The sequence below is a fragment of the Rousettus aegyptiacus genome, unplaced genomic scaffold, assembly GCF_014176215.1.
Source record: "Rousettus aegyptiacus isolate mRouAeg1 unplaced genomic scaffold, mRouAeg1.p scaffold_m13_p_13, whole genome shotgun sequence".
Lineage (NCBI taxonomy): Eukaryota > Metazoa > Chordata > Mammalia > Chiroptera > Pteropodidae > Rousettus > Rousettus aegyptiacus.
In genome coordinates, this window is record NW_023416288.1 from 42,719,751 (window position 1) to 42,747,119 (window position 27,369).

The 27,369-nt window shown below is 38.3% G+C and overlaps 1 protein-coding gene and 1 pseudogene across 8 annotated transcripts in view; both read right to left on the reverse strand.

Moving 5' to 3' along the window:
* The window catches only part of IMMP2L (inner mitochondrial membrane peptidase subunit 2), a 631,779-nt gene that overhangs the window by 158,382 nt on the left and 446,028 nt on the right, over positions 1 to 27,369 (reverse strand). For 7 of the 8 annotated variants that reach the window (XM_036231121.1, XM_036231122.1, XM_036231116.1 and 4 more), the window contains one exon: positions 4,414 to 4,516. In XM_036231121.1, the coding sequence (XP_036087014.1) occupies positions 4,414 to 4,516 (103 nt within the window). Of the gene's footprint in view, positions 1 to 2,284; positions 4,517 to 27,369 lie in introns of those variants that run through there. The other variant, XM_016123385.2, reaches the window with a different exon arrangement.
* Positions 27,237 to 27,355, reverse strand: LOC118611054 (annotated as a pseudogene).

The following is a 27,369-nucleotide window of genomic DNA, read 5'->3' on the forward strand; positions in this document are numbered from 1 at the left end:
GCATATCTCCTTCAAGAAAACATTCCAGGGGGCTAATATTTTATTTAATTAGGTATCATGAAATAAATGATTAGACCTTTTCCAAAGGACTTAGAACGGAAAAGAATTCATGCTTAGTGTAACTTGCAGCTTCTATTCTTAGACAGAAACAGCATATCATGCATAGTTTCCGCACACAAATTGTTCAGTTCTGCTTCATGGTCCCTGCACACAAATTGTTCGCAAGGTGACACTATGATCACAAAACTAAGAATCAAAATACTTTTATACATCTTGGAAAGGTTATCTTTGCCTCAAAATATTTAAGGCAAAATTTTTCCTAATGTCCTTTGGTCAGTGAAGTTAAAACAAATTTTTAATTTTAGATACTAAATAACTAGAATTTCTATGATAATACATATTCCTTACAACAAATCGCTGTTTGTATACTCCAAATGGTGAACGTGTCTGAGTGGCTCATGACTTAAAACTAGATAAAAATGATAGAAAAAGCTTCAAAGACAGAAAATGTGCAAGCTAAACAGAGGCCATGAAGTCACATTAGTGAATTTTTTATCAATAAAAATGCATATCTATGAGAACATTTCAAATTTAAGTACTGAAATGAATATTTATAACAAGCAGAACAAAGAACTATGACATGCATTTTTAATTGATGAGTGTCAATTTGAAATAGTTAAAAATTACTATTTGAAAATTCACAGCTATGTATGTACACATACAAATAAAAACTTTGCTTTTTCTGGGCTTTCAGTTTAAAGCAAGCAGGAGATTCATTAGTATCTAGTGTAATCAGTTACTCTGGCTGCTGGCAAAGAACAACAACATGGCTACAACAGAAAATATATTGATCTCGCCTACATGGAAGAATGGATAGTAAAGGGAAAGATGCCATTTCTTTCACAGAGGAAAAAAAATTACGAGGAGAAGTGTTCTAAGCAATCATAAACCTACATATCCGAACCAACAGATAATCTTTAATACGTAATCCAGTAAAATTGAGTAGTACTATGCACTGAAAAACACTTCCAGACAATTATCATGATTTTAATGAAAACTTACAAAAGCTATATCTCACATTACAAACCTAAGTGAAAGTCATAAATATTGAATTCTTATTATGAGAAGAGAGGACGTTTTCTATCATCAAGTGATGAAGATGTATTCAAAAGGTTTAGAACTGAGACACTCCATAGAGACATATTCATAATTGAAACATTTCCTACACAGTCACACATAAACGCATTTGCCCGTTTTATCAACTGTCTATTTAAGTTGGAGTCAGAGAAGAAGAAACTCTCACTTTTATACATGAAGAAACGTATACCCATTCAAGTTGAGTGATTGAGAGGGACCATAACCAAGGTCATCTGATTTTCTGTTTTGTTATAACATATCGTCTGTGTTCATCAGACAGTCAACTAGTTGCCTTCCATGAAGGCAATCTGACAAGTTAAAAAAACAGGTGTTGGAACTCGTTCTGTTGCAGTGTAGTCTGTGACTATAACTTCATATTGCTCTTAAAAGAGCAATGTATTCTATGATTCACCTTTCACTCATACAACTATTTAATTCCCTCTAGAGCCTTCGTATAATGGCAATAAGCCAGATAGGAAAATGAAATTTAAATATTAAGAAATAAATAGGAAATGATAAAACAAACCAGAAAAGGAAACACAGAATCAGACATTCTTTTTTAAAAAATTCTTCTTTAGATTATACCTAAGTCTGCTTCAATAAGGAAATAGGCAACTCCATTAGAATGACCAGTAGGCAATGATTTAAAATGAACTGGGTAGATTCTATGATAATTACTGTTCAAAGAGTTAAAGCATGTTAAATGTATTTGGATACGTCACTGAAGTTATTTTGGAGGAAAATAAAGGGTAAAGCCTTCGATCGATATCCACAAAGTCAAGATAAGCACCCTAGAGATAATCCTGGCTGTCTTTAGATAGGCTGTTTATATCCAAGAAAAGTACATTCTCTGCTTTCAAGGGGAGATGTAATCAAACATCTAGCAAGCCTGGAGGTTACCGACATGTGAAACACGTATCATGTCCGAGTGTGTTATCGATAAGCCAAAAAGTATTCGATGGAAAATTATTGAAAACTTATAATAATTTTCAAGTCTATATGCACTTTAAAATTTCAGATAATTTTAGTTTTTTAGAATTAAAAAAACTTTAGTTTTTAATTTTTAGATTTATAAAAACTTTAAAATAATTAACATATCATTCAAATAACTTTTTATAAATTGAAAATGCAATAAGAATTCAGTATACTTAACGTCACAGATTAGCTTTAAATAAGTACTGCAGGGCTTTACTTTACTTTTTTTCCCCCTCTGTCCTTCTAAAACATGTTTGAGAGTGTTAGCATTAATCATTTTTATTATTTTTCCTACTCGTAAATGCTATTGAACACAGAACAAGAGAGCTGACTGTAAAAGTAAAAATTTGTATACTATAACTCATCAAACACATGATGTAACAAATGTTTTCTTTAATCCTAGAAAAATTTCATCTAATTTTGACCAAAAAACAAAAACAAAAAAAAACTAGTTAAATAAATGAAAATCTATAGCTTAGTCCAACCCCTGAATCAAAAGCCACTCTGAATACGAATACATACACCCACACATACACACAACGCAAAAAATCACTAAATTTCAAAGTAGTTTTGTATCTCAGACTCATATTACTGGTTCAAGTTATAATTAACAAGTAGGTTCGTTTACAAACATGATGTAAACCAAAGGGCATAAGAGCGTTACCTGTGATATATCTGTCAACATTTTGCAAACTGTAGTTTCTTATGGTAATAAACACAATCACATTGTCCTTCACACCTGGTTCTCACATTTTCTTTTTTTACAGATGTAAGTGACAGGATATTTCCCTACCTGATACACTTTCACGGGTAAACTCACAGTTTAAAGGTTCCAAACGCTACTGTGAGGCCCAGAGCAGGACAGGGAGCCGGGGTCGCTGCACGGCGGAGTTGATGTGCTGAGGGCAGGGTGCAACTCACCTCTGCCCTCCTCCCTCCCAGACAAGGAACAGGTGGAACACAGCTCGCTGAGAATATTAATGATGTCGCTAATCTTGCATTGGCTCTAACTTATTAATAAAGAAAAAGCAGACCAATCTCAAACTAATTATCATTCGCCACACACACCACAACTGATAACAAAACACTTTTTAACACCTCAGTTCAGATTCACTACCCTAACCAATTAAAATCCAAACTAAAGTAAAGTAACATTTTACATGGGGACTTGGCCAAAAACATGACGCATTAAATGGATTTGATATTATTAATGAGAGAAATAAAAACTGCTTTCAGGTGATTTACTTCCACTTTCAAGTTGTTGCTAAATTTGTTCATAACGATCACTCCTACCGTATTGCAAGTAACCTACACCATTTCCAATCTGTCCACCTCATCTTTGTATACCCTATAAGGATGAAATTGTGTTTTGTCATAATTACTATTCAAAAGCAAGGAAGACCCTAGAAAGTGGTATCATCATTACGATTAGGAAGAAAAGGTAGGAGTCGTCTCTTAAAGTTTTCTTCCACTTATCCATAACACTTATCCGATCTCATCTCTATTACACTATTGAGACCACCAACATTCAGTTTTAGACAAAACTCTGGATACACTTCTCTTGCAAATGTACCTGAAGATGTTCAATATCACCTAATACATACATATCAAGTACAGATAATGTCTAGCTTTAGGAAAATCTAATGAATGAAGAGTCAAATTTTAAAGTGGACAGGCAACTAGAAATCAGGTGTACTTTTCATCAACTAAAAGCTTCTTCACTTCAGATAATGACTTACTGCAGGGGTTCATAAGTAGAGAATTTCTGTATGCATTCAAAGCAACAATATATATAAAATATCAGCTTCACCACTTATTTTATATACAGTATAAGCATGGCATCAGGAATATCCGCATTTCAACTAAAATTAAATGCTGACGAAATGTTACTTACCAGTATGATTTCCGCGATGCTTGCATATTTAACGAACAGTATAAAAAATCCTTGGCTATAGGTCTTTTACACATCACTTCAGTTAAACACTAGCTGAAAACATAAGGTACAAAGCACTCTGGTGGGAAGAAAGCAGACCTTCTCACTGGGATCAGCCGTCAGCTGAAGGCATCTTTTCACACTTTACCGAATCGTCTACGTTCTTTTCTATGACACACAGACACACGCGCAAACCTGGATGGCTTAAATTATCTCTGATGACATTTAAAAGGAAATTTTCAAACATGCACAGTCCCACTGTGAAGCTCATTGTAATTCTTGGCTGGATCACTTGAGCAAATGATTTGATTGACATACTTTTGTTCCTACCTTTGAAATCCAGTGGTCCCAGCAACGCGATGACTTACCGGCCCAAAAGAATTGCTGTCGAAACTGTGTCCGTGATGATCGCCTTCAACCCACATGTGGCCACGGGGGACTCTGACAAAGCGTTTTCGGTGTCCAATGGTTCTAGAAAGAAAGAGTGTAACCAATGAGATAAGAACAGAAGAGAGACCAAAGAGCTAGGTATACAAAAGTAGGAAGCTCTCTCACACAGTATTGGAGGCAATTTAAATGATACAACTGTTTTTCCTATTTTGCCAGATATACCTATTTTTTTTCCACAAATTTCTTAAAGGCTAAAACGTTCATGCCTTTTGGCCTAGGTATTCTACTGGTAGAAATCCATACCAAAGAAATAATCAGAAACTTGAACAAATAGTTATTATACCAGGAGTTTTCAAATAGGCCTTTATAGCAAAAAAAAAAAAAAAAAATCATCTTTCTAAATATCTAACGGCACAGGATTGGTTAAATAAAGATACAATCAGTCAAATAAAAGGGATAGAATTAGAATAAAATATTACCCCAATTCTACAATAATAAATCCTTTAAGGAGCAGAGGCTGTTTTTTTTTTTCTTTTATTTCCCAATGCCATCAGGAAAATGCCTAAAGAAGCTGCTCAATAAATGTTTGATTGAATGAATGAATGAATGAATGAATGCCAGTCCCCAGTCTATAGAGTTAAGACTAGAAAATGAGCATTGCACACTGTTCTTTGAGGGGGAGTCCCTATCAGACCATTTTTGTTCGTTAGCAAGTTGTATATGTCCAGGAGAATACATAAATAGTAAAAACTGCACATAAATTGGTGCTGTAGAAATGGAAACTATTCATTATCTAGAATGGTTTTGAATTTTCGAGATAATTTCAGCACTGAATTACTTCGCCTTAGATCAGCAGATCATCCACTCATCATGGTCACTGGAAGCCAACAGTCAGTTCACGACTGCTGTGAATTTTTAATTACTCCTGGGAAGGAGACTTTCAGCTTTTTAAAGAAAAGCAAAAACAAGCTGAAAGCATCTTCCCATGCTCCGTTCTGTAACAGAAGTGTTCTTCAATTAAAATGAAGATCAGTTCTCGACATCACTACTGCTTTTTCCGTGGGATTTCCTCCAAGGACTAAAATCCCACATCAAGTATTAGTGACGGAAGAGACCTTTCCTTTCACTTAACTTCCGGCAAGGCGCACCCTCCCAGTAAGTCCAAACATTTGTTCACCTTATTAAACGAGCCATTTTGGATAAAGACTTAGAAAGAAAACAATTACCCATCCTGTCTCTTCAAATAATCACTCAAGCAGAATTATGAAATAAAACCAGCATAAAAGACGAACATTAGCAGTTAAATGAAAATATAATGGGAAAGCCGCTTTCAAACATAGGCTCGCCGTCAGCCTATTTGGGCTTTTATATCTGACTAACACTTCACTTTCAAGTGCATGTGATCTTGGGCAAGATGATGAAACTCTAACCATCAGTTTCCCCGTTTGCGAAATGGAGCAAATAATAGCACCTACGGTGAAAAGTTGTCCTAGCTTGTGCTAAACCCTTAATAAAACGGATTCTCTTACAGTCGAGACTGTTTTTAAGTAAAGCACTCAATATAGTTCTGATATAGGTAAGAACCCGATCAGTGGCAGTTATTATTACTAGAGTCTTCTCTTCTCCACTATTTTCTTTCATTTCATAATTCGGAATGTGTTCAGCCTTTACTGTCTATCGGCATAAAATTACCCGAGCTATGCTTCAATAATTTCTCTCCCCGCACAGTTGCATGGTGACTCTAGGCCATTTTTAATGGTACAATGAATCTTGATTTCTTTCCTTTTATTCTCGTGCCCTTCGGGGATACTCTAACCCTTACGTGGGGAAGCACCGTTTGTGTGTATTCAAACATGCAGAATCGCAGGTAAAAGCACAAGCCAGCTACCTGTGTTCTCACCTGCTAACCACTCACACATTTGAAATGTCGCAATACTAGCAGACGGTGGTTCATCTAGATACCAGACGGGCGTAAAAGTGCTTTTTGGGCTGTAGAACCCCCGTAAAGTTCATGCCATATACATAGGGCATATTCTATTTCTCAGGTTTCAATACGAATTTTAAAAAAATAACTCAAAGTAGCTTTAAAAAAATATAATGATAAAATATCGAGCTGGTTCCTTTTAGGACTGCCAAAGAAATATAATACTCCTAATAGAATTCCTCTAGAGAAGAAATTTTAAATAGCTTTGTACTCTTAAATTCACATAAAAGAAAGACAAGATAATCTTTTAGGTGATTTAACAGTTAAGTGAGGTGTCAACCCACAAGGTTGTATATATCTATGGCTTGCAAATAATTTTGGTTTCGACATTCAGAAATGAGTTCTGTGTGATATTCTAACTACCTGTCTACAAAAAGGCATTTTTAGTACTAGCTTTGCCAAGACAAGTTACCTGGGTCTTATAAATGGAATGAAGAATGATTGCCTCCAATTTGTTCGACCTTGAAAACAATGGTTATTTTTTTAAGTCTCTAAACCTTTTGAGTGTCATCAATTAAATACAGAATTGTCCATTTAATCCTTGGCACAGCAAAAAAAAAAAAAAAAAAACACATTCATATTCAAAGTATTTCCCAAACTCACACACATAATCATATTCTTAACTTAGGTAATTAGTGTTAATAATTCATGATTGATTGGAGTATTTTTTTCTTTATTATTCAAAACATTCCATTGATTTTCTCACTGTACAAAGTAGTGGCTGCCCGGAGGATGTTTACTGCCCCCTGCATCCTAGATCTTTGGGTTTTCATGTTCATGAAGGGACCAGCAGCCAAGGAAGAGTTCAGGACTCAGGAAGATTGGAAGTTGAAACTGGATCTTTTTTATCATCGCCTGCAGATTGGACTAGGAAGAAAGTAACCTACCAACAGAAAAGGAAAACGAGAAAGACACCTGCCTATTTAGGGTTAGTCTCTGGAAGAGAAAAAGAGAAAATCTCCTTAGAGAATGCACACGGGGTGAGACAGGAGTGATCTGGGAACGTTGAGAATTAATTTCCATTGGCCCTAGAAATCTGGCAGAAGGAAACATAAGGTTCTTCAAGAACAATACCCTATTTCAGAGTTGTCAGGTTTTCTACAGGTAAGTCCCAGCCCATAGGAACTCAGAATCCAAAAGAACAGAACTGACAAGAATCCAGCCAGTATTAATGAGTCGAGACAAACAATAAACAGCAGAATTAGTCCCCCAAGGATTTAAAATACTGGATTTATCAAACATAGAATATAAATTATATATATATATATTTTAAATATTTTTAGAATTTAAAAGGAAGTTAAAAACATGAGTGAAAGCACTACCCTATTTTCAAAGGATAGACATTTGAAAAAGAATCAGACAGTACTTCTAAAATTTAAAATATATAATTAAATTGGAGAACAACAAAGCAGAGTGGTATAAACTAAAAGAAAGAGTATTAAACTATAATGTATATCTAAAAAGTTACTTGGAATTTAGCACAGAGAGGTAAAGAAATGAAAAATACAAAAGATGTTAAAGGGACATACAGAACATTACTAGAAAATATAACAAGTATAATCAGAGTCCCAAAGAAAGGGAATAAAAAGAAACAAGACAGAGGTAATATTTGAAGAGATAGTGGAAGAGAATTTTTCAGAATTGACGACAGCATGAATTCAAAGATTCTGGAGTCGGAATGAATCACAAGTTAATGAGTAGACAGAAATCACACCTCGATACATTGCAATGAAATCACAGAACACTACAGACCTCCTCCCCCCAAAAAATTTTTGAGAAGCTGCCAGAGGAAGAAAAGGTAGATTATCCTCAAAAGTGTAACAACTAAATTAACAGCAGAGTCCCCTTGTGAGAGTATAATTTACATTAACTATAATTCAGACATTTTAAGGAAACAATTCAAAGAATATCAAAAGTCTACACAATCACATAACCACTAGATGAAGACATAAAATACTTGAATGATCCAGAAGTTTCCCTGTGCCTCTCTGCAGGCAAACCTGCCACCACCTCCATCCTGAGCTCCATGTGGCCATGGCTAAGCTGCCCTCTGTCACCACAGACCGGCGTTTTCCACACCTCCACGTACACCCGTCCATCAATTTATGCGGATTTTCCAATCCATGTGTCTTTTTTTAACATGAAAGAAAACGACATAAAAAGTGCCCACTGATATGAAAATAACGCCCCCCAAAAAGGCTGATATAAGTCATAAAAATAGTTATTTCACAAAAAACACTAATGAAAAGTCAGAATAACCAAAATAAGTTTTATTCACTGTCAGGGTCTGTACTGTAATCTAAAGCAGTCTATCTTCTCTTCTTAAAAGGCACAAAGTCACTATATATAAAAAAAAAAAGCTTGTGTTAAAAAAATACTGCATAAATAGAGGGACAGATATAAATGGAATCATTCAATGGGTATTCTTTTACTTCTGGCTTAATAGTCTAATGCCTGACTGAGATCAACCCATGTTGTTGCAGGTATTAGTAATCTGTTACCATTTTTTTCTTAATAGTTTACTGTTGGATTGATATACTACAATTTGTTTCTCAGCATTAATTGACGGACGTGAGTTATTTCCAGTTTTGGTCTATTGTCAGTAAAGCAGCTATGAACATTTGAGAGTAAGTATTTGCTTGGACACACATTTTCGTTTCTCTTGGGCATCTGTCAGAGAAATGGCTGGGTCGTGTAACTAAATGTTTAATCTTTTGTTGAATGGTCAAATTGTTTTCCAAAGCAGCCACAGCAGCAACGTATGAGCCCAGACATTCCACATCTCGCTGACACTGGATAATTACTGTTCTTTTAAATTTTAGCCATTTTAGGGGCATGTAGTTATTTTAATATGTGTTTAGTACTTATTTATCATTTGCTTTTTTTTTTTGGTGAGCTATTGGTTTCTAAAAATTAAATTAGGTGGTTTTTTCTTATTATTATTGAATTTTATGATTTCTTTATATAGCCTAGATGTAACTCTTATCAGGTTTTTGCAAATATTTTCTCCTAATCTGTGGCATGTCTTTTTTTCATTTTCTTAAGTTGTTTTTCTTCAAACAAGTATTTTAATTTTCATGAAGTCCATCTAGCCATTTTTCCCCTTTATTATGGTATGCACTTTTTACACCATAAGAAATCTTTGCATAAGCCGAAGTTGCAAAGATTTCCCCCTATTTTTTCTTCTATTTTTATTATTTTAGCATTTTTTTAATATGGTAAGAAAAAAAAAGTTCAAGTTTCTCTCTTTTTTTTTTTTTTTTTGGCCTATGGAAATCCAAATTTTCTAGCATTATTTTTTGAAAAGACTATTATTTTTAATTGAATTACCTTGTGCTATAAACTGAGTTATGTCTCAAGATTCATATGCTGCAGCCCGTTTCCCCAGGATGATGGTTTTCGGAGACAGGCCTTTAGGAGAGAATTAGGGTTAGATGAGGCATAAAGACGGGGCCTCATGAAGGGATCAGTGCTCTCACGTAAGAAGAGACCAGATAGGAGGGAAGTGATGAAAAATACATTTTTCTATGGTTTTTAAACTTTTCTAGTGAAGAGTCGGGATATAATATCTTTAGATTTTGTTCAGTATGCATTTAAAACAATTTAATAATAATGAAAATGTATAGTTTATAATGTCCTAATCCACGGGAGAGCAGGAAACAATTTAAAAACTCCGCTAATGAAAAAGAATGCAGGGAAATACAAAAAAAAAAAAAAAAAAAAAAAACTGAAAGAGGAGGAGCAATAGAAAATGAGAAATAAGATGGCATCCAGATATATCAATAATCGTAATAAAAATAAATGGACTAATCTAGCTAATTGGAAAACATGATTGTCCAATTGGGGAAATGTTCTAGCTACATTCTATTTATGAGATACATAAAACAAAAGGACACAGAGAATTTGATAATAATAAAATAAATCAGGAAAATAATAGCTATCTTAATACCAGACACTGAGATCAGCTCTGTGAAATGAGATTGAAGTTTCTGTGGGACCTGATCACGAAACACCATTGATGCCTATTTTATCCGATAGAAGGATTTTAAGCAGGGAAGTGAGCCAGAAATGCTTTAATAAATAAAGATAAATGTTCTTTCTTAAAACCCACGGTCAGAATCAGTATTCTAAAACCTCCAAAGACCTCTTTGCTCTCACAACATGGCATGCTTTTTTTGCTACTCAACATACCCATTCTCTTTCCTAACTAAAGGCTGCCAACTGTTACGCTCACTTAGTAACTAAATGCTGAAGTATGGAGACTCGATACTGCTTTCCTTGTAGTTTGTATTGAATTAGAAATTCCATACAAAGTGTATGGAATTAATAGACAGTGAGTTTAAGGTAAGTTGGTGATAACATTTCTAGGAAGTCAGATCACTCATAGCTACTGGTAAGTGATTATGTTTCTGAGGATCGCTATTGGAAAGACCCCAGCAATGATCTAATATAGCTCCTCTTCATACAGATAGAAGCAAAAACAATAAACAAAAAAACCCAAAACAACAACAAAAATATTTAGATGAAGTCACCTAGTGAGCTAGTGCCAAGACAAAGACTAGAGAAATGAGGTGCCATCATTTCCTTTCCATTGAGCATGGATCATAACTACCTGAGATTCTGAAGAATAGGTCTTAACATCTTTTTACTAGACAAAAAAAATGAAATGTCATTTTCTAAATAGACTGTAGACTGTTGCTAGGTGATCAGAACAAATCTATTTAGTTCATTTAAATTAAAAGCTAGATTTGTACATCTTTACAATACAGTCGCAGAATTAAATTTATCAATTTAATGTGAATGCTCAGTACAGCTGTGAATTTTTTTTTTAGTGATGAATATTCTTGATGTATTATTTTTCTAAATTTGGATTATAGGAGCATAAATGTAACAATTTCCTTAATATACCGAATGTTCTCTCCTGTTAAACATACATCTTGAAAATATCTATGGCTGACAACGAAAATCACTTCGATTATAGTGAGAATTGAAGAAAGATGTCAACATTTACCAAATATGAGGTTTCATTCATGCTGGAATAGGCCGTGGATATAACACGGACTTTGGCTATGTTGATCAACCCAGCGGTGGGCGGCAGTTTATGCTGCGTTACGTCATGTGTTACACGGTCACTTCGTGAAGATGAGCTTATGAACTCTGTGACAGCAGGAACTCTGACTTTCTTTCTTATAAATAAACATTTAAGGAATGGCTATTATGTGAAATAGTAAAAACAGTATGGGTGAGGGCCCAGAAAAGAATAAAATGCTGTCCTTCTACTGACATTATAACTTACGCCGTAACTCAAAACATAAGCAACAAAAGTGGTCTATAAAATCCATAAACGGCAGTCTAAATCACCATAGATAAAACTTAACAAGCATCTCAAAGAAAATAGTTGATGAATGAACAAACAAACGAATAAATGTCAGATTTTGCTATCCACATAGGTGTCCAAGGTATGATTTTAGGCTGGAATAGTCAGGGAAGGTAAATAAGATAGTATGGAATTCAAATCACATTCACCGATAGAGAGAAAGATCTATTTTTCCTTAGCGCATTATTTCCTTGAGATAGACAATCATAAATTAAGGAAAGTATTTTTTAAGTCACTTTCTAATGAAGATACCCAGTCATTATAATTGTACAGAAAAATTAAATATATTTAAATTATTTCATTCTAAAGACATTATTATTGATTTTTCTCTTTTTATTTCCTTTCAGTTTCGTTCTTGCTTAAAAAGTCTTCCCTCAATCCAGGTTTGTACATGTAGCTGCCAGATTCTTTTACTATTATTTAAAATACTGATTTTTTTTTTCTTTTATGAGTGGTGATATTATAGACCTTTCCTTGGTTTAAATTTGGTGGTTCAGGGAGCTGTACTATGCAAAGGATTTGTCAAATGTTAGTTCCAGCAGGATGTCTATTAGCAAACATTTCTGTTTAAGTTATGATATTGCGATGCCTTCAGTATCCAAGAAGTTGAGTATTGATTCCATAGACTAAAAAAAAGGCACATGGGAGGCAACATTAAACCTTTACCCTCTAAAGGTTTTAAAACATGAAACATTTTACCTGGAGAAAAGTACAGCGGGCCCTTGAATAATGTTGCTTTTTCATGTCGTTTCATTATAACACTGATGAGATGGCATGGGAAAGTAACTTTTGTTTATATCAAGTAGCAAATGGCAAAATTGATTTTGTTAAACATCGTTTTGCTTAAAGTTTTAGAATCTATCCATCACGTTAAATGAGGACTTACTGTACACAAATTTATATGAATCTGATATGAGCTGGGAGCCCTCCTGAGAAGTGAAGAGCCAAAGAAAGGGCAGAACCGACATGTTTCTACAGTAGGTTGAACGAAGATATGCAATGATGGAAAAACAACTGAATTATGCAGGGGCGGGGATAAAGGAAGATAAGAATTATTTGACAAGATCTGTTTGTATAGAATATTCTCCATCTCTACTTCTTGTCCTTGATGATAAGGATGTTACTGTGCTTAGTATAGGGAGGATATCTTTCCCAGGAGAATTTCGTGTCTCCTTTTAAGAAAAAGAAAGAAACAGCGTTTGCTGTTTTTCCAGTCCCTGTAAGTCAAAAGAATCTTTATGTCACGATGACATATTATGGGGTGGCACATCAGCCACCCTGCAAAGGCAAAAGCAACAAAACGAAACAACGCACACACACAAAAACAGCAACAACAGAAACACGAAACCGATAACAACAGAGCAACAACATCGAAACGTTCTCAGCGTCCTGAGGGGTTGCGCCCCACCTGTTATTAAACGTAAGACAGAAAGCTGTGAGGGGGAAGGTGCCTGCTGATGGGCCGAGGCTGCTCTGGTCCTTCCTGACATAATTCATAGAGGATCAGAAGATACCCTCCAGCTGCAAAATCACTTCTTCTTTCTGGGTTCATGATAGTGAAAGAACTTTGCCACCATTCTCCACAGTCCTCGGAATGAAACTTGCTATGCTCGTATGGGTGGAAAGATCTGGAAACCATCTGCTTTTGGTACTCCTGTTTTGGAGTTGATGATTTAAATTTTCTTTTTTTTTTTTTAGGCTAGAATTTCTAGGACACGAAGACAACTCTTTAATCAATGCAGATGAACTGACTGATTTGCTTTGTTTTCTTTTGTTCTTTATGGAGGCCTGCAATTTTATTTTTTGAGAATTTGTTTCTCTGTCAACTCTACTCATTATCGCGTACAATGGTGTCTAGGCTATTTGATCTTCAAAGTGTAGCACGATGCACCATCTTTGGAACGGAACTTTCATTTACTGTTTTTAATTTTTTTTAAGTTTTAATTACCTACCAATGACATTTCTATATACAACGAAGCCACAAGAAGCAGTTGCGAACTGGTTAAATTTGCACGGAGAGCCTTTTTTTTATATGCTCAGTATTGCAAAATAGTAGAACTACCTAATCAAAGCCAGCAGGAAGTAGTTTAATCATCAATCATTTTTCCAACCAAATCTTCCTTAATTTGTCTAACAGTTTCATTCAAAAAATTAATATTATAGAGAATATAATGACTTCTTAAAAGAGTTACCATATTAGATTACATATTTGACAACTACACATTATTCTTCATAAAATATAAATAAGAATAAATTAGGTTTTATAGAGTACCAAACAAGGGATCTTGCTAATTCAATCCCAAATTGCTTCAGCCTTCATAAACATGTATTATAAATCCATATTATAATGTCTGCGATACCAGAATTCATATATAAACAAGTAAGTGAACTGCTTGAAAGTCAGAAAAGATGTTTTTTCTTCTCTCTGCATGGTGGCAGGGCCCTTACTATGAATTCCCTGGATATGAAGCGTGAATGAGGTTAGGGATCAGACTGCCCAGATGCCAAATGGCTTTGCCATAAACATAAAGAATACTTAAAGCTTCCCGGGATGTTTTGTTTCATCCTTATCTCTGAATATTTGCCATCAATGACCTAAGATTCAAGTAAGGAGAGAGCAAATCTCTTAGGGTCCAAGAAATGTGCTCTTGAGTGTAAGCCTGACTTTTCCATTATAAAAGAGAAAATTCAGATAATGTCCCATTCAGATAGGATGAACAGAAAATCACTTTTAATGAGGTTTTACTAAACCTCTGATGTAACCTGGAATAATATTTAACAGCATAAAATTGACTTCTATATCCACTGAGTTTGCACAGTGAACGTCTGACCTGTTAGAAATTGGATTCAAGTAGATAAAGCGAATCTTAAAAATAGGTAATTTCTCATATTGCTATGAAGACATAAATTAAAGAGTCAGTGCTCCATGGAAACATCCTCTTGATGTTCTGCCACGCGGGCCAAGTTGCTGTCCTCCTAGTAAACTTTAAATGATATAATATGTCACCTGTGAAACTTTGAAACCAAAGAGAAAAACCATAGCTAAAAGGAAATAAAACAAAAAAATCAGGATTCACTTTTATGTACACCCAGGACCCAGCAACGACTTCCTTCCTCCTTAGCTGGTCCAAGCCACTGGCACCCCACTCCTGAACCCCTGTGGTCACCTCCTCACTGGCTTCCACGTCTCTCTTCTCCTCCATCTCGAGTCCTTCTCCCCACAGCAAGTCCAGTCCTGTCACCCCCCTGCGCTGCTGAAAATCTTCTGAGAGCTTCCCATCGCACTTAGAATGAGACCCGGATTTCTCACCATGAACCTATGTGCCCTTACGTTTGCGATCCCCAGCCTTGGCGCTGTGGGAATTTTGAGCCAGATGATTCTCGGTCATGAGGGATGTCCAGTTTGGGACGTTCGGTAGCACCCCCGTTCCATATGATAGATGCCAGTAACACACCCTTCATGGTTCTGACAACCAAATATGCCGCCAGGCACTGCCCAGTGTCCCCTGTGGGGCAGAAGAGCGCCACCTGGAGTCACCCTCCTGTGTGGTCCAGCCCCTCCCTACACGCTCAGCCTCATCTCCTCTCACCTCCTCCGCCGGGTGCAGCCTCGGGCGGGGGCGCCCCTGCCCCCGCCGACTCGAGCCCTTTCCTCCCCTTGCCGGGCTCTGCATGGAATGCTCCTCCTCCAGGCTCCTCGTCTAACCTGGTTTGTGTGCCCTGCTTAAATGTCTTCTTTTTATCTAAATCGGCTCCTCCAGTCACCCTCTACTCCTCAGCGTCCTTTTCTTCAGGGCACTTATCTGCTTCCTGGCTTAATAATCCCTCTCACTGCTTACTTGAGTTTTGTCACCCCCTACACACTTGACTGTAAATTCCACAAAGCAGAGACTCTGACTTTTTTGTTCAACACTGTCTTCCGAATCCCTAAAACAGAGCTTGCCTGTATTCTCCATCAGTGCTCAACAAATACATACTGACTAAATGGACAGAGGACTGTGAATTCTGGGAATAGTCCTTCATAGACTACTATAAACAATTAGAGGTTGCTGTTACATTTTGATAACAGCATTACATAATATTTGAAGTTGATAAGGATTTTAGAAATCTTCAAGCAACACACTCTATTTACAGATAAGAAACTAGAGACCTGGAAAGGCTAAATAGTTTGTCAACAGTGATAGACTTTGTATTAATTGACCTTTAAAAATCAAAATGGTGAAAACCGAATTTCAAGGTTTTCTTTTTTAAAGTCTTCCTTGTGGGCATTTTACCTATGTTGATAGAAGCCTCATTTATGAAATTCTTAGAAAAACTGGAATTGAATGTGGGTACAGGTATTCAGTGAAGATAACTGTTTATGAAGGCTATTAGTTGCCATCTTGATCAGCGAAGACCATTTTGATTTAGATTTTAGATAGTAAATTCACTCAGTAACATATCAGATAATAAAATGAATCACTGAAAGAAAATCGATGGCTTATAGTTTATAGAAATAGTCATAATTCTTGATTATAAACTCAAATAATTCAAAGTCTATAAAGTTTAGATACCTGCCATCAGCTCTACCTGCATGGATTCATTTTATGAACTTTATAGGCTGGTTTGCACCAAAGCTGTAAGATTACGTGGAGAGTAGGTACCATTGAGACATACAGTGCTTGATTACACCGCATCTGACGGTAATTTGTAACATGATTAGTGAAATACATTTCTATCAATTCAACTCAATGTGCATTTATTAAATGAGTATCTAAAATATACATTTGGGAGGATCTTTGGAGGATTAAAAAGTCTAGCAACAAATGACCTCAAAGACCTTATTGTATAGAACAAGTGATGAAGTAAGTACACAGAAACTGCAACACAAAGCGGAATGTGATAAATTCTAGATCTGCGATACGGTGATGATAATAACCTACTATCTACTGGCTACTTATTACGGGCCGCGTAGTGTACTAAATGACAGTAATTTAGGCTTTGTCAAACAAGAAAAATAGGAAAGGATTTGAATCCAGATAAACAAAAGCCTATGCACTTCACTATTCTATACCCCTTTAAGAAAAAAGTCAATTCTGATGGCGCTGACCCTGATCTGAAAAATTTGAAAAATACAGATATTGTCATGAGCAGTACAAACTGTGACAAAAGGTGTGTAGATGATAATCAAGTACATCGAGGGTTGTGTTAGTAAAACCCTGACTTCTTCCGGTTTGGCCGGCCCGTGCTTGAATGGAAGCCAGCAAAGGCAGCTTTGCAGGTTGGAGGTGGACAATCTGCAGAGAACGTCAAATATCCATCTAAGAAGCATCTATATAACCATAGTCTCTTCAGGATTACAAAATACGGCTTTGCTTAGATGAAACAGGCTGACCGTGGAAACCTCCGCTTCCACCGAAGCCTGACTTCACTACTCACTGTCTCGTTGTGTTTCGTATTTAGTAGCCTGCCTTGCACCCACGTATCTGTTATTACCAGCTTTCCCTCCGACAAATGATCAGCTTGACCATAACACCAAAGGGAAAAAAAAATTGACAAGTTTCGGGAGCCGATCATTCCCCAATCAAAATTTTGCATGATTCCCTTTGTCATGTGGGTTCTGTCCTCGGGACCATGATATTTTTAATCTTTGGGTCATGGTCATTTATTTTGGATAGAATAATAGCATTAGGAAAGTTTAATTTGTTATTTATCCTTATAATCATATATTTTTTAAACTGTCTTACAATGTCTTCCTCATGAACGCAAAATAAAAAAGTGAAAAGGATGAATACACTCATCATGTCCTCAAAATTTTTCATTATAATATATTTTGTTCTGGGTTGTTTGCGATAGACACTTAGCGGAGCATATAGTCAGTCTTGGGACATCTAGGGAAAAAATTGCAGGTAATAGCTAAAACTAAAAAAGATGAATCAAAGTGAGTAAAAAGAAGATTGCGAAAACGCGTATCAGGAAAAAGGCAAGACTGTTCCAAAGTGAAAACGACGGATCATAAAGCGCCTCCCAAGTTAGTATCAGGAAACCCCAACTACGATCTCGAGTGTGACGCCACCGCATGGCACCATATTTCAGAGGTGAGAAATCCTCTAATCCAGCATCATCCGGATCAGTAGCTGTTGGCTATTTTTTTTTTAAATCGGTAACTCATAGAATTATACCAAAACTTGTGCTTTCAATTCTTGATGATGTCATCATATTATAAAACATATAATGCACAATCAATTCATCAATCTTTTGAGATACGAAGCCATCCTCTCAGTACATAAATCAACGCATGAAAGTCCTGAGGATCTTTTCCAAACCACACTCATGCTACACTGTTTATAATTCTCAGTTTTAGTTTCTTTACATTGGAGTGAAAATTTAAGATATCCGTGACAAAATCTGAACATGGAATTTTCTAGACATTTACAGATCTTTCCCAGGCTTTCACAGTTGTCTCGCCACATTTGACAGCCATTTAAAAGAGCAAACGCATCATAGGTTAGTTTTTCAAAACACTTTACTGTTTCTCTTACTCATGTCTCATCAATGTGTATAATATTTAGTTAAATTAGATGGGTGCAATAATAGGTAAAATTAGTATAAGCATGGTTGAGAATAACCATGGCTGATTCTTTTAGGCATACATTTCAGCTGGTGGAGGGGAAAGCAGATAGTACCGCTAGATTGCAACCTTGTAGCTGTGAGTATCCCAGGTCACAGACCACAGATGGTTTAAAGGAGAGACAGGGGGAGCTCGGGTGAATCAAGCTAGTCCAGAGGAAGGATTCACCTACCAGAGCATCTGTTTTGTCCAGTGTGGCAGAATGAGGAGAAAGACAGGAGAATGCAACGCCAACCAACACTGACCTTGGAGAGAAGACCAAGGTGAGCCCTGGGAGCCGGGCTCTGACAGCAGGAAGCTCTTCTGGACAGGGGGCAGGAGCGGTACCTCAGAATGCGGACTCCGGGCCAGCGTGCCTGGGTTTGAGTGCTGTCTACGTACTGGCCTTGACCTTGGGCGAGTTACTTAACCCTTATTCAGTGATTCAGTTCCATATACATATATAGTCCCTCATTCATATGGCGTTGCTAGAAGTAGATGAATTAACATTGTAATACACCTTAGAACAGCGCCTGGTCAAAATAGGCACTCGATTAATATTGCACCAAAGTGATGACTGATATCATCAGCTCTTGATCCACGTCTCAGGGCATAATCATGACCCAATATACGAAAAGTCCTTTGAATAGTCCCTGGCATGTCATAAAACTTTATTAACCTGTTGTTATGAGCCATTTAAAGGTTTGAAATGAGAGAGTGATCAGATGTGCACTTCAGAAGGAACCACGCCAACAGTGAAAGGGAGACCTTTGGAGCGGGGTGGGGACCAAACCCCAAAGCCGAAGTCAGGGAATGTGATGCTGAGGACACGCCCGGGAAGGACAAGCAGGGGCCAGGACTTGCTCATGTGACAGAGCTAGCCGAGCGAGCTTCCTGCTTGGCTGGAAGCGTCTCATGGGTGAGAATGAGGAGCTGAAGACATTTGTCATGGTGCTTTTTCCTCGGCAGCTGCATTCGAACATTACATGTCACCTGCTTTATTGGTAAACTTGGGAAAGTAGAAAGTCAAAGCAGGTATTTCTAATGCACACAATTCACTACAGAGAGAGAGAGAGAGAGAGAGAGAGAGAGAGAGAGAGAGAGAGAGAGAGAGAGAGAGAGACACAGAGAGAGAAAAGCCTTTTCTTTATAAACAATATCTCTGTATCCAGCAACCTCGGTGTTCAGGATAAACTGACCCTTTTCCTATTAAGCCATCAAACTTCTCTCTCCCTTTCAAAATTATTTATAGTTTTGGATCACAAAACCATGCGGGCATTCTCTGAAGATCCAGGCATGAGAAGTCTCGTGGAATGATTCTTTGAACATCTGTCCTTTAACACAAACTTTCTGGATAACCGGTTCGGTGCTCATTCTACTGAGAAAACTCTGCACAACCAAATTGAGCAGTAAAATCATTATCCTCCCTCCACTGGAATTAAAAAGGCTTCGAGGAGGCTTCAGATAATTTCTGTGTACAATCTTCCCTGGAATTGGGCAAATACTGATGTTTAAGATAAATTCAAGGTTTCTAAAAACCATGCCGAGGGAGAACAGGTACCATATCAAAAAAAAAAAAAAAAAAACCTGTCAATATGCCCTCTTTTTGTATAAAAGACAAATAATACTATTTGGCTAAATGTATACTTACCTACCTAGAGAAGTCCTGTTTTCAACTACTGATGCTTAGAAATCTTTTCGTGTGTATTTGGTCTCTTCTGCATTTTATAGTGTTTATTTACCAGGGGTAACAATGTTTCACAAATGCTACGTATGCCTCTGTAGTAAAATAACTAGAATCACAAGGGAAATTTAAGTCCCCAGTTCGCTTAATTAATAGAAATACACTGAGTGCCTTGTAGGCGCTGTGCACCAGGATACGGAAATGACATAAACAAGGCACAGTCCGTCTTTTCGGGGACCTTCAAATCTAGTGGGAAGGATGGACAGGAATCAGGTAATCACTCAGAAGTGTGGCATCTTAGCTCTGCCAAGGACTATGTGTGAAAGACAGATACCCGAGAGCCACGTGGACTTGTTCTAGGGGAGTCTGAGCTCATCTGAGAGAGTGATGGGGGTGGTCTGTGGACAAGGAAAGGGACGTTTCAGGCGGATTGGGGACAAATGCAAAAGTCCTGTGTCCAGAGGGCATCTAGGGCATTTGAGAAAATGGAGGGGCCCGGGCGGCAAAGACGGAGCGCGGACGGAGGGGTGCGCGGGGACGGAACCGGGCCGCGCCCTGCTGGGAGAGTTTCGGACGCCAGTCCGGGGACGCGGTCGGGGGCCTAGAAAACCGGGGCAGTCGAAGCAGACGAATTCAGTACATACTCGGTCATGAGAAAAGTGAGTTCATTGTCATAGAAATTCGGTTATCGATGGCCTCAAATGAAGTACCTTGTGAGACAGGTCTACATAGCATAATAGGACATAATGAGGTCACATGATTTTACCTAAAGGAACTTGACAGGACCTCTAACCCGCTGACAGCCAGAGAACAGGGCGTGGGACTCCCACACTTCTGCGGCTTGGGAGGCACCGGGCCAGGCTACGTCAGGGCCGTATTTTGAAGGGGGACCATTCATCTCCAGGGCCTTGTCTGTGAACTCGCTTTTCCGAAAGAGGCCACTCTTGGGGACTAGCATGAGCTGTCCCACCTCCAGGCCCCCTCGGGTGCTCTCTGTCCTGCTGCAGACCTCCGACCGCGCCCCCCCCCCCATGCAGCTGTGGCTCCCTCCTGCCCCTCCGCCTACAGACACCCAGGGCATAGAGATTACACCTGGCCTACCCTCGTCTATATTCTTGAAGGAAAAGGAAGGGTGGATTCTTACTCGCATGATCTGGGAGAAACTCTACATTCAAGAAAAGCAGCAGTGTTAAAAAAAACAAAAACAAAAACCAACAACAATGTTGCCATTGAATCACCAGCAATGCCAAGGACAAAGATACCAGCGTGGGCCAACGCTGAATAGAGGGAATTTGAAGTTCAAGAACTTCAGTTAAGCCTTGGGTTTAGAGGACAGGTTAGGTCACTCTTGAGTGAGCATCCCGGGCATGAAAACACAAAATAACAAAATGATGCATGCTAGACCCAGTGTGAAGCATAAAATAGGAGGGTAAAAACCAGACTGCGACCGAGTACTCAGAAGGTTCGTAGTGACAAAAATAAGGGCAGCGGGATGTTAAGGAGCTCCGGTGAGGAGAGTCTGGCCTTTCCCGCGGGCATCTGAGACCCGCTGGGAATCTGCTCTCGGCAAAGTAACTTCATGAGAGCTGTGTTTTAACAAATCATTACGGTAAATCTCGTGTTGATCCACGCATTGGACACGTATTTATTCCTTTCCCACACTGCCCCAGACACAGTGCTGGGTCCTAGGAGAGCATGCCATGAATCAGCAGGCAGGCGCGCACTGACTGACATGCTGAAAAGTTTTATTTCGGATGACGGCGTTACAAGAGGAAAATAAGCATGCAAGGAACTTTGAAATTTGTATCATGGGTTAATCATGGAGCTGCGGGAGGGGCGGCAAAGCTGACTCCATCGTCCGCAGCCTGCCCCATGGGGAGCCTGTTGTGTCAAGTAGGGAACTAACTGGGCCATGTCCGGGCAAAGGCGATGAATCTCATCTATGAAATCCGAGTTTCGGGTGATGAGTGACTTCAATTGGGGGGGTCCCATCAACAGATGGGGTTCACGTGTAGGACCTGATAACTTGTTCTTACTCATTATTTCTGGTTGACAATACATAATTCTGGCAGTTAGGACACATCATGTTATTATACCTGGTCATTAGGGAAGATATTTACGATTCAGGGGAAGTCTTTATTTTAATATCTTGCTGCATGTTCACGTTAATGAGATTTAATATAGCAGAAGGCACCTCATGGAGAATTCCAGGACGTACCAAAATCAAAGATATTTAGGAGAGAACATTGCAATTTACTCTTAAATATACATGAAGTGTGTTTATGTAAAGGGGATCAGAAAAAAATCTAACTATGGGAGGTGAACACACAGTGTAAATATTAAAGTGTATAGCTGAAACTTATTGGATTTCATTAACTGATGTCACCGCTAAAAAAAAAAAAAGTATTCTTAGATACCTTTTACTATTTAGGATGAGTCATAATTATGAGTAATTAGAAATTAAAATAAGGATACATACACAGCCACAGAAAAGGAAATTACTCAACTAAGAATCGCATGCTTTTTCACCACCATTTACCTAAGTTATCTTGTATGGTAAGAAGCTTAAATCTAAAAGATAGAAGTTATTTTAAAAAAATACATAAATTCAAAATTCAGCCTTAAAAGTAAAATTAAAAATACATTACAAAATGTAAATCAAAAGGCATTAATTTATGCCAACGTTGCCTTTCTCTCCAAGGGTTTTAAAGCCCTCGGCGGACTTGATTGTAGCAGTTACGCTCTAATTTCAATTATGTGGGAATTACTCTGTCTTCATGGGCATGAAAACAGAAGAATAAAGAATAAATGACTTGTCCCTGTTCACACAGTACACCAGAAACTGTACAAATAAAGAGACTCATATGGTATAAATGCTAAATACCCCTGAAAAACCGAGTTGGCTGAAAGAGGCTCCAAGGGGAGTTTTGCAAAGCCCTCCGGGGATCAGGTATTAAAAGCATGCCGCCGAACCAAAGTGCATGTTTTTACTTCTCCAATCTTGACAATGATGTCCCTACCCTCCGCTCTTCCAACACAAACAGAATATTTTCTCTGGCTTCACCCACACTTATCACAGAAGGAAGAGACAACTATTATTGCTATCTGCTTTGACCTGTCTAATCCTTCAATTTCCATTCAAGAGTCCCTGGGAAATTCGTGTATTTATGTCAGGCATTTGATGGAATAGCAAATATGTATCAAAATAATTTCCTCTCCTGAAATCACGGTAAATGCACTGAGAGATTTCTCCTCCCAGAAGGTAAAAGGGGTTCTGGGAGTTCTGTTCTATAGCACGTGCATTGTCAAAGATATTGGTTCACCATCCACACCCCAAAACTAGCCTTTACCAGCGCATTCCTTTCCGGTATCCAGTTACGATGCAAAAGAAGAAACCATTATACAAACGAACCAAAGACGAAAACTCTCAAGCCCACAGTCAATGAAAGAAGTTGAATCATGTATCCCTGCCGTTCTTGTTTTTTTTCTTTTTTTAAAATAGGCAATTTGGCTGCACCTATTAGATTTTAAAATGTGTGACTCTCCTGGACCAGTAAATTGAATAGTCTTATCCAGGAGAGGCAATTGCGAGCTGCATAAGGATGTAAGCACACGCGTGACTGCTGTGACATGATTTGTGAGCGCAAAATAAACTGACAATGCAAGTGTCCGACAATAAATAAAAGCCCTAAAATTATGACGTGTTTAAACTGTGGAATGACAGGCATAGAAGATAAATAATGAGCTTGATTTCTGACAACATATATAATGTTCGTAATGGAGCTGGATTTAAAAAACAGCAATAGAATGCATCCAAGTGCGAACATATATGCTTCTTTGAATATTAAAAATACTTATAGGAGACACACTCAAAGGTTAAGACTTTTCCTCTCATGGGAATAGAAAAACGGGACACATATTTAAGAGGCGAAACTCTTACCTCTATCTTACACAATTCAGTGTTTGGGTTTTTTAAATGTCATGTAAAAAAACAAAAAAAAAGCAAACAAAAAGCTTGAGTAAATGCCAGAGACTTCCTGGGAAGAGTTTACTATTTACTCCCAGATTCATAACCAAGGTCTACAGCCACTTGAAAGCTGAGCTGGCCGCCGCCTCCCCTGCTGCCCTGATATCCTGAGACATCCAAGCCGGAGCCCTTCCCAGCCGACTCTGAGCATCCGTTCCCTGACTACATATCCCAGCATGCAGCAAGGGGAGGGAGGGTGGACATGGCTAGAGAGGGGAAGGGCAGTGGCCAACGACGCGTGAGAAGGCTGAGGTCCTCTCGTGATGGAGATATATAAGTAAGGAGTCATCGAGAAGAACCCTCGGGGCGGTATCGAAAGTTGTGGTTTTTCATGTTCTATTTTCAAAGAAACTCAGAAGCCTGATGTAGGATTGTGAGGCTACGTCCAGCCTTTCTCATAGGCAGATAGAAGGAAGCAAGAGAGGGTATCTCAGTTCTGCCCAAGAAGCACCAGACAAACCAAAAATCACAGAGCATTGGACCACAGGTGAGACGCTGCTCATACGCCTTGACCTTCAGTTTAAGATCCAACCGTGAGATCCAAGGAGCCCTCAAGGGCCAAGAACAAACCATATACCTTGCTGCTTAGCAAACACCAGAGAAAGCTCAGATTCGTCTTCTTCAAAAACCACGAAAACAAATTCACATCAGTGAAGATACCCTATTATGGAAGAGAAGAAAGCATACCTCTGAATAGAACTTAGACAAGCTTTAAGGATGAAAAGTCTAATAACACACTGGAGGCTATTCGCTAGTGTGAAGAATATCACCTACTACAGCATTCCCAGCATATAGGCTGAGTGGTGAATTAAAAATACTAGTAAGGCATTTGTTAGCCAGTGTGAGGTTAATTGTTTTTAACATGGTCAATACATCTGAAATTCTGCCAACTAAAAAAAAAAATGTTAATTAAAAGTCTAACATCATATGCGATATCTCCAGCTCTCTACTGCCTTTATGGATATGTGGAGCTGGTATAAGTCAAGCGACTGTAAAAAAAATTTTAAATCAGAATTAGGAATCGGTCCGTTTGTCATATGATTTGGTCATGCGCAAATTATAGGACATTGCAGGGACTATGACGACGCTGGCAGATGAAGTGACACTTTTTCTGTTTGAACGCTTTTGAGGCACACAAGAGCGTTCTTTCTTAGAAATGGTGATTCTTTGAAACACAGTCGTATGGATTTCAAACAAAAAAAAATTAACATTTTCTCTACTCTTTCTGTTCCAAAAGACATAGAGGAAATATATCTGATGCCTTTTACCTTTTTTTGTGTAATTCTACTGTTATACAAAGGAGAGGAACCTCCATTGGGATAGAAAATTTACACAGAGAGTAAAGGTGAATCTTGAAGATGTGTCAAGCCGATTCATTTCTGTTCTCAAGTGGGATTAAAATCCATCTGTGTGTGTGTGTGTGTGTGTGTGTGTGTGTTTTAACCTTGGCTCTATTTCCTTCCTTCTTCCCCAAATACACACACAGAACCAGAGGAATGGTCGGAAAACCGAAACACTGTACTAGTGAAAACAATGTATTTTTTTCTTACTTTGTGTCTGTTTTATTACCATCGATTTGATATATTCACACATATTTGCAATAGTATAGTTTGCAATACATTAATGGTCCTCAAGAAGACATTCAGTCTTAATAAATTGATTATTATAAAATAAATTACAAAAAGACATGCGCGGTGGGTTGATTGGTGTCCCCCCACCCCCGCCACCAACCACCCAAAAAAGATATGTCTACACCCTCCGCCCCAGAACCTGTGAATGGGACCTCATTTGGTAAAGGGGTCTTTGCATGTGATGAAGGTAAGGAGCTCATGATGAGATCATCCTCCATCATGTGGGTGGGCCCTAAATCCAACCACGAGTCTTCATAAAATACACACAGAGGAACAGCACGGAGAAAAGAGGGACCGGCATGTGAAAATGGGGGCGGAGACTACGGTGACTCAGCCACCACCCTGGAACGCCTACAGCCACCGGAGGCTGCGCGAGGCAATGAACAGAGCCCCCTAGACCCCTGGAGAAAGCACAGCCATGTAAACGCCTGGATTTCAGACTTCCGACCTCCAGGTTTGTGAAAGAAGTCATTTCCGCTGTTTAAAGCCACCAAGTTTGTGGTAATCTGTTCTGATAGCCTAATATGACAATTTTTTTTTTCTTTCCATGCTCCTTTTTCCATTCAAAGTTTATAAATAATGATAATCACACTCAATTTCTGCATGTCGGAACCAGCGATAAGTTTTCTATAGACTTTTTTTTCTTATTTAACTTTCCTAACAATGCTGTGAAGGTGACATTGTTATTAACTCATGTTATAGGTAAAGAAACTGAGACTTAGAATTCAGACCTACGTCAGTCTGATTCCAGTCTATGCTCCTTCATCTAAAAATGTGAGTGGAAAAGGAAGAGTACAAAGCAAACAAATACTTCTTTGCTGCATTTGCACTTCAAGTCTTAGGAAGACGGCGCAGAGGGGAGTGATGGAAGCAAGGTGGGAGGCCGGCGTTCATTCCGCTGCATTTAAATTTTTTTTTTTGTGAATCATGTTAACGTATCATATATGTAAAAATAAATAGCAAGGCTTGTGAAAGAAAAATGTAAACCCCAAATGACTAATGAGAAATTAAGGAAAATGTAAGTTTATGAGCAGAAGGAACAGTTTGAAGAAAATAAATAAAATCATATCAGACTTAGAAAACAGGGAAACAGGTCAAAAAATTGCTAGGTAACGACTCGAGCGGTACTGACCTTTTTGTTGTTATTTAAGTAGCAGCCGACTCTCCCCTACGTGCACGGGCCCTCACCTGCACCCTCGCCTCAGCTCCACGCACGAGCCTCCATCAGGCCTGGGGAAAACCCCAGCGTGCAGGGCGCGTGCCTCTCCCTCAGGCTTTTCTCTCCTTTCCTATTTGTCGTAGTTCTGAAAAGTTTAGCGATGCAGCCTAAGAGGGTGTATGAATTAGGTGTCTCAAGAAACAGATTATGAAATTATTCCATATTCTTGGGCTTTTTTTTTTTTTTTTTAAGGCAAGGCAACCTTTGGTTGACTTCGCAGATTGCAAGGACCTTGTTAGCCTACAATCCCTCATTCATTCATTCATTCATTCATTCATTCATTTATTATGCCTACACAGCACCTGGTCTTCCTAGGTGGTCTCCCATCCAAGTACTAACTGGGCCCAACCCTGCTTAGCTTCTGAGATCAGAAGGGATCGGGCTCATTCAGGGAGGCATGGCCAGAGACTTCTTGGGATGTTA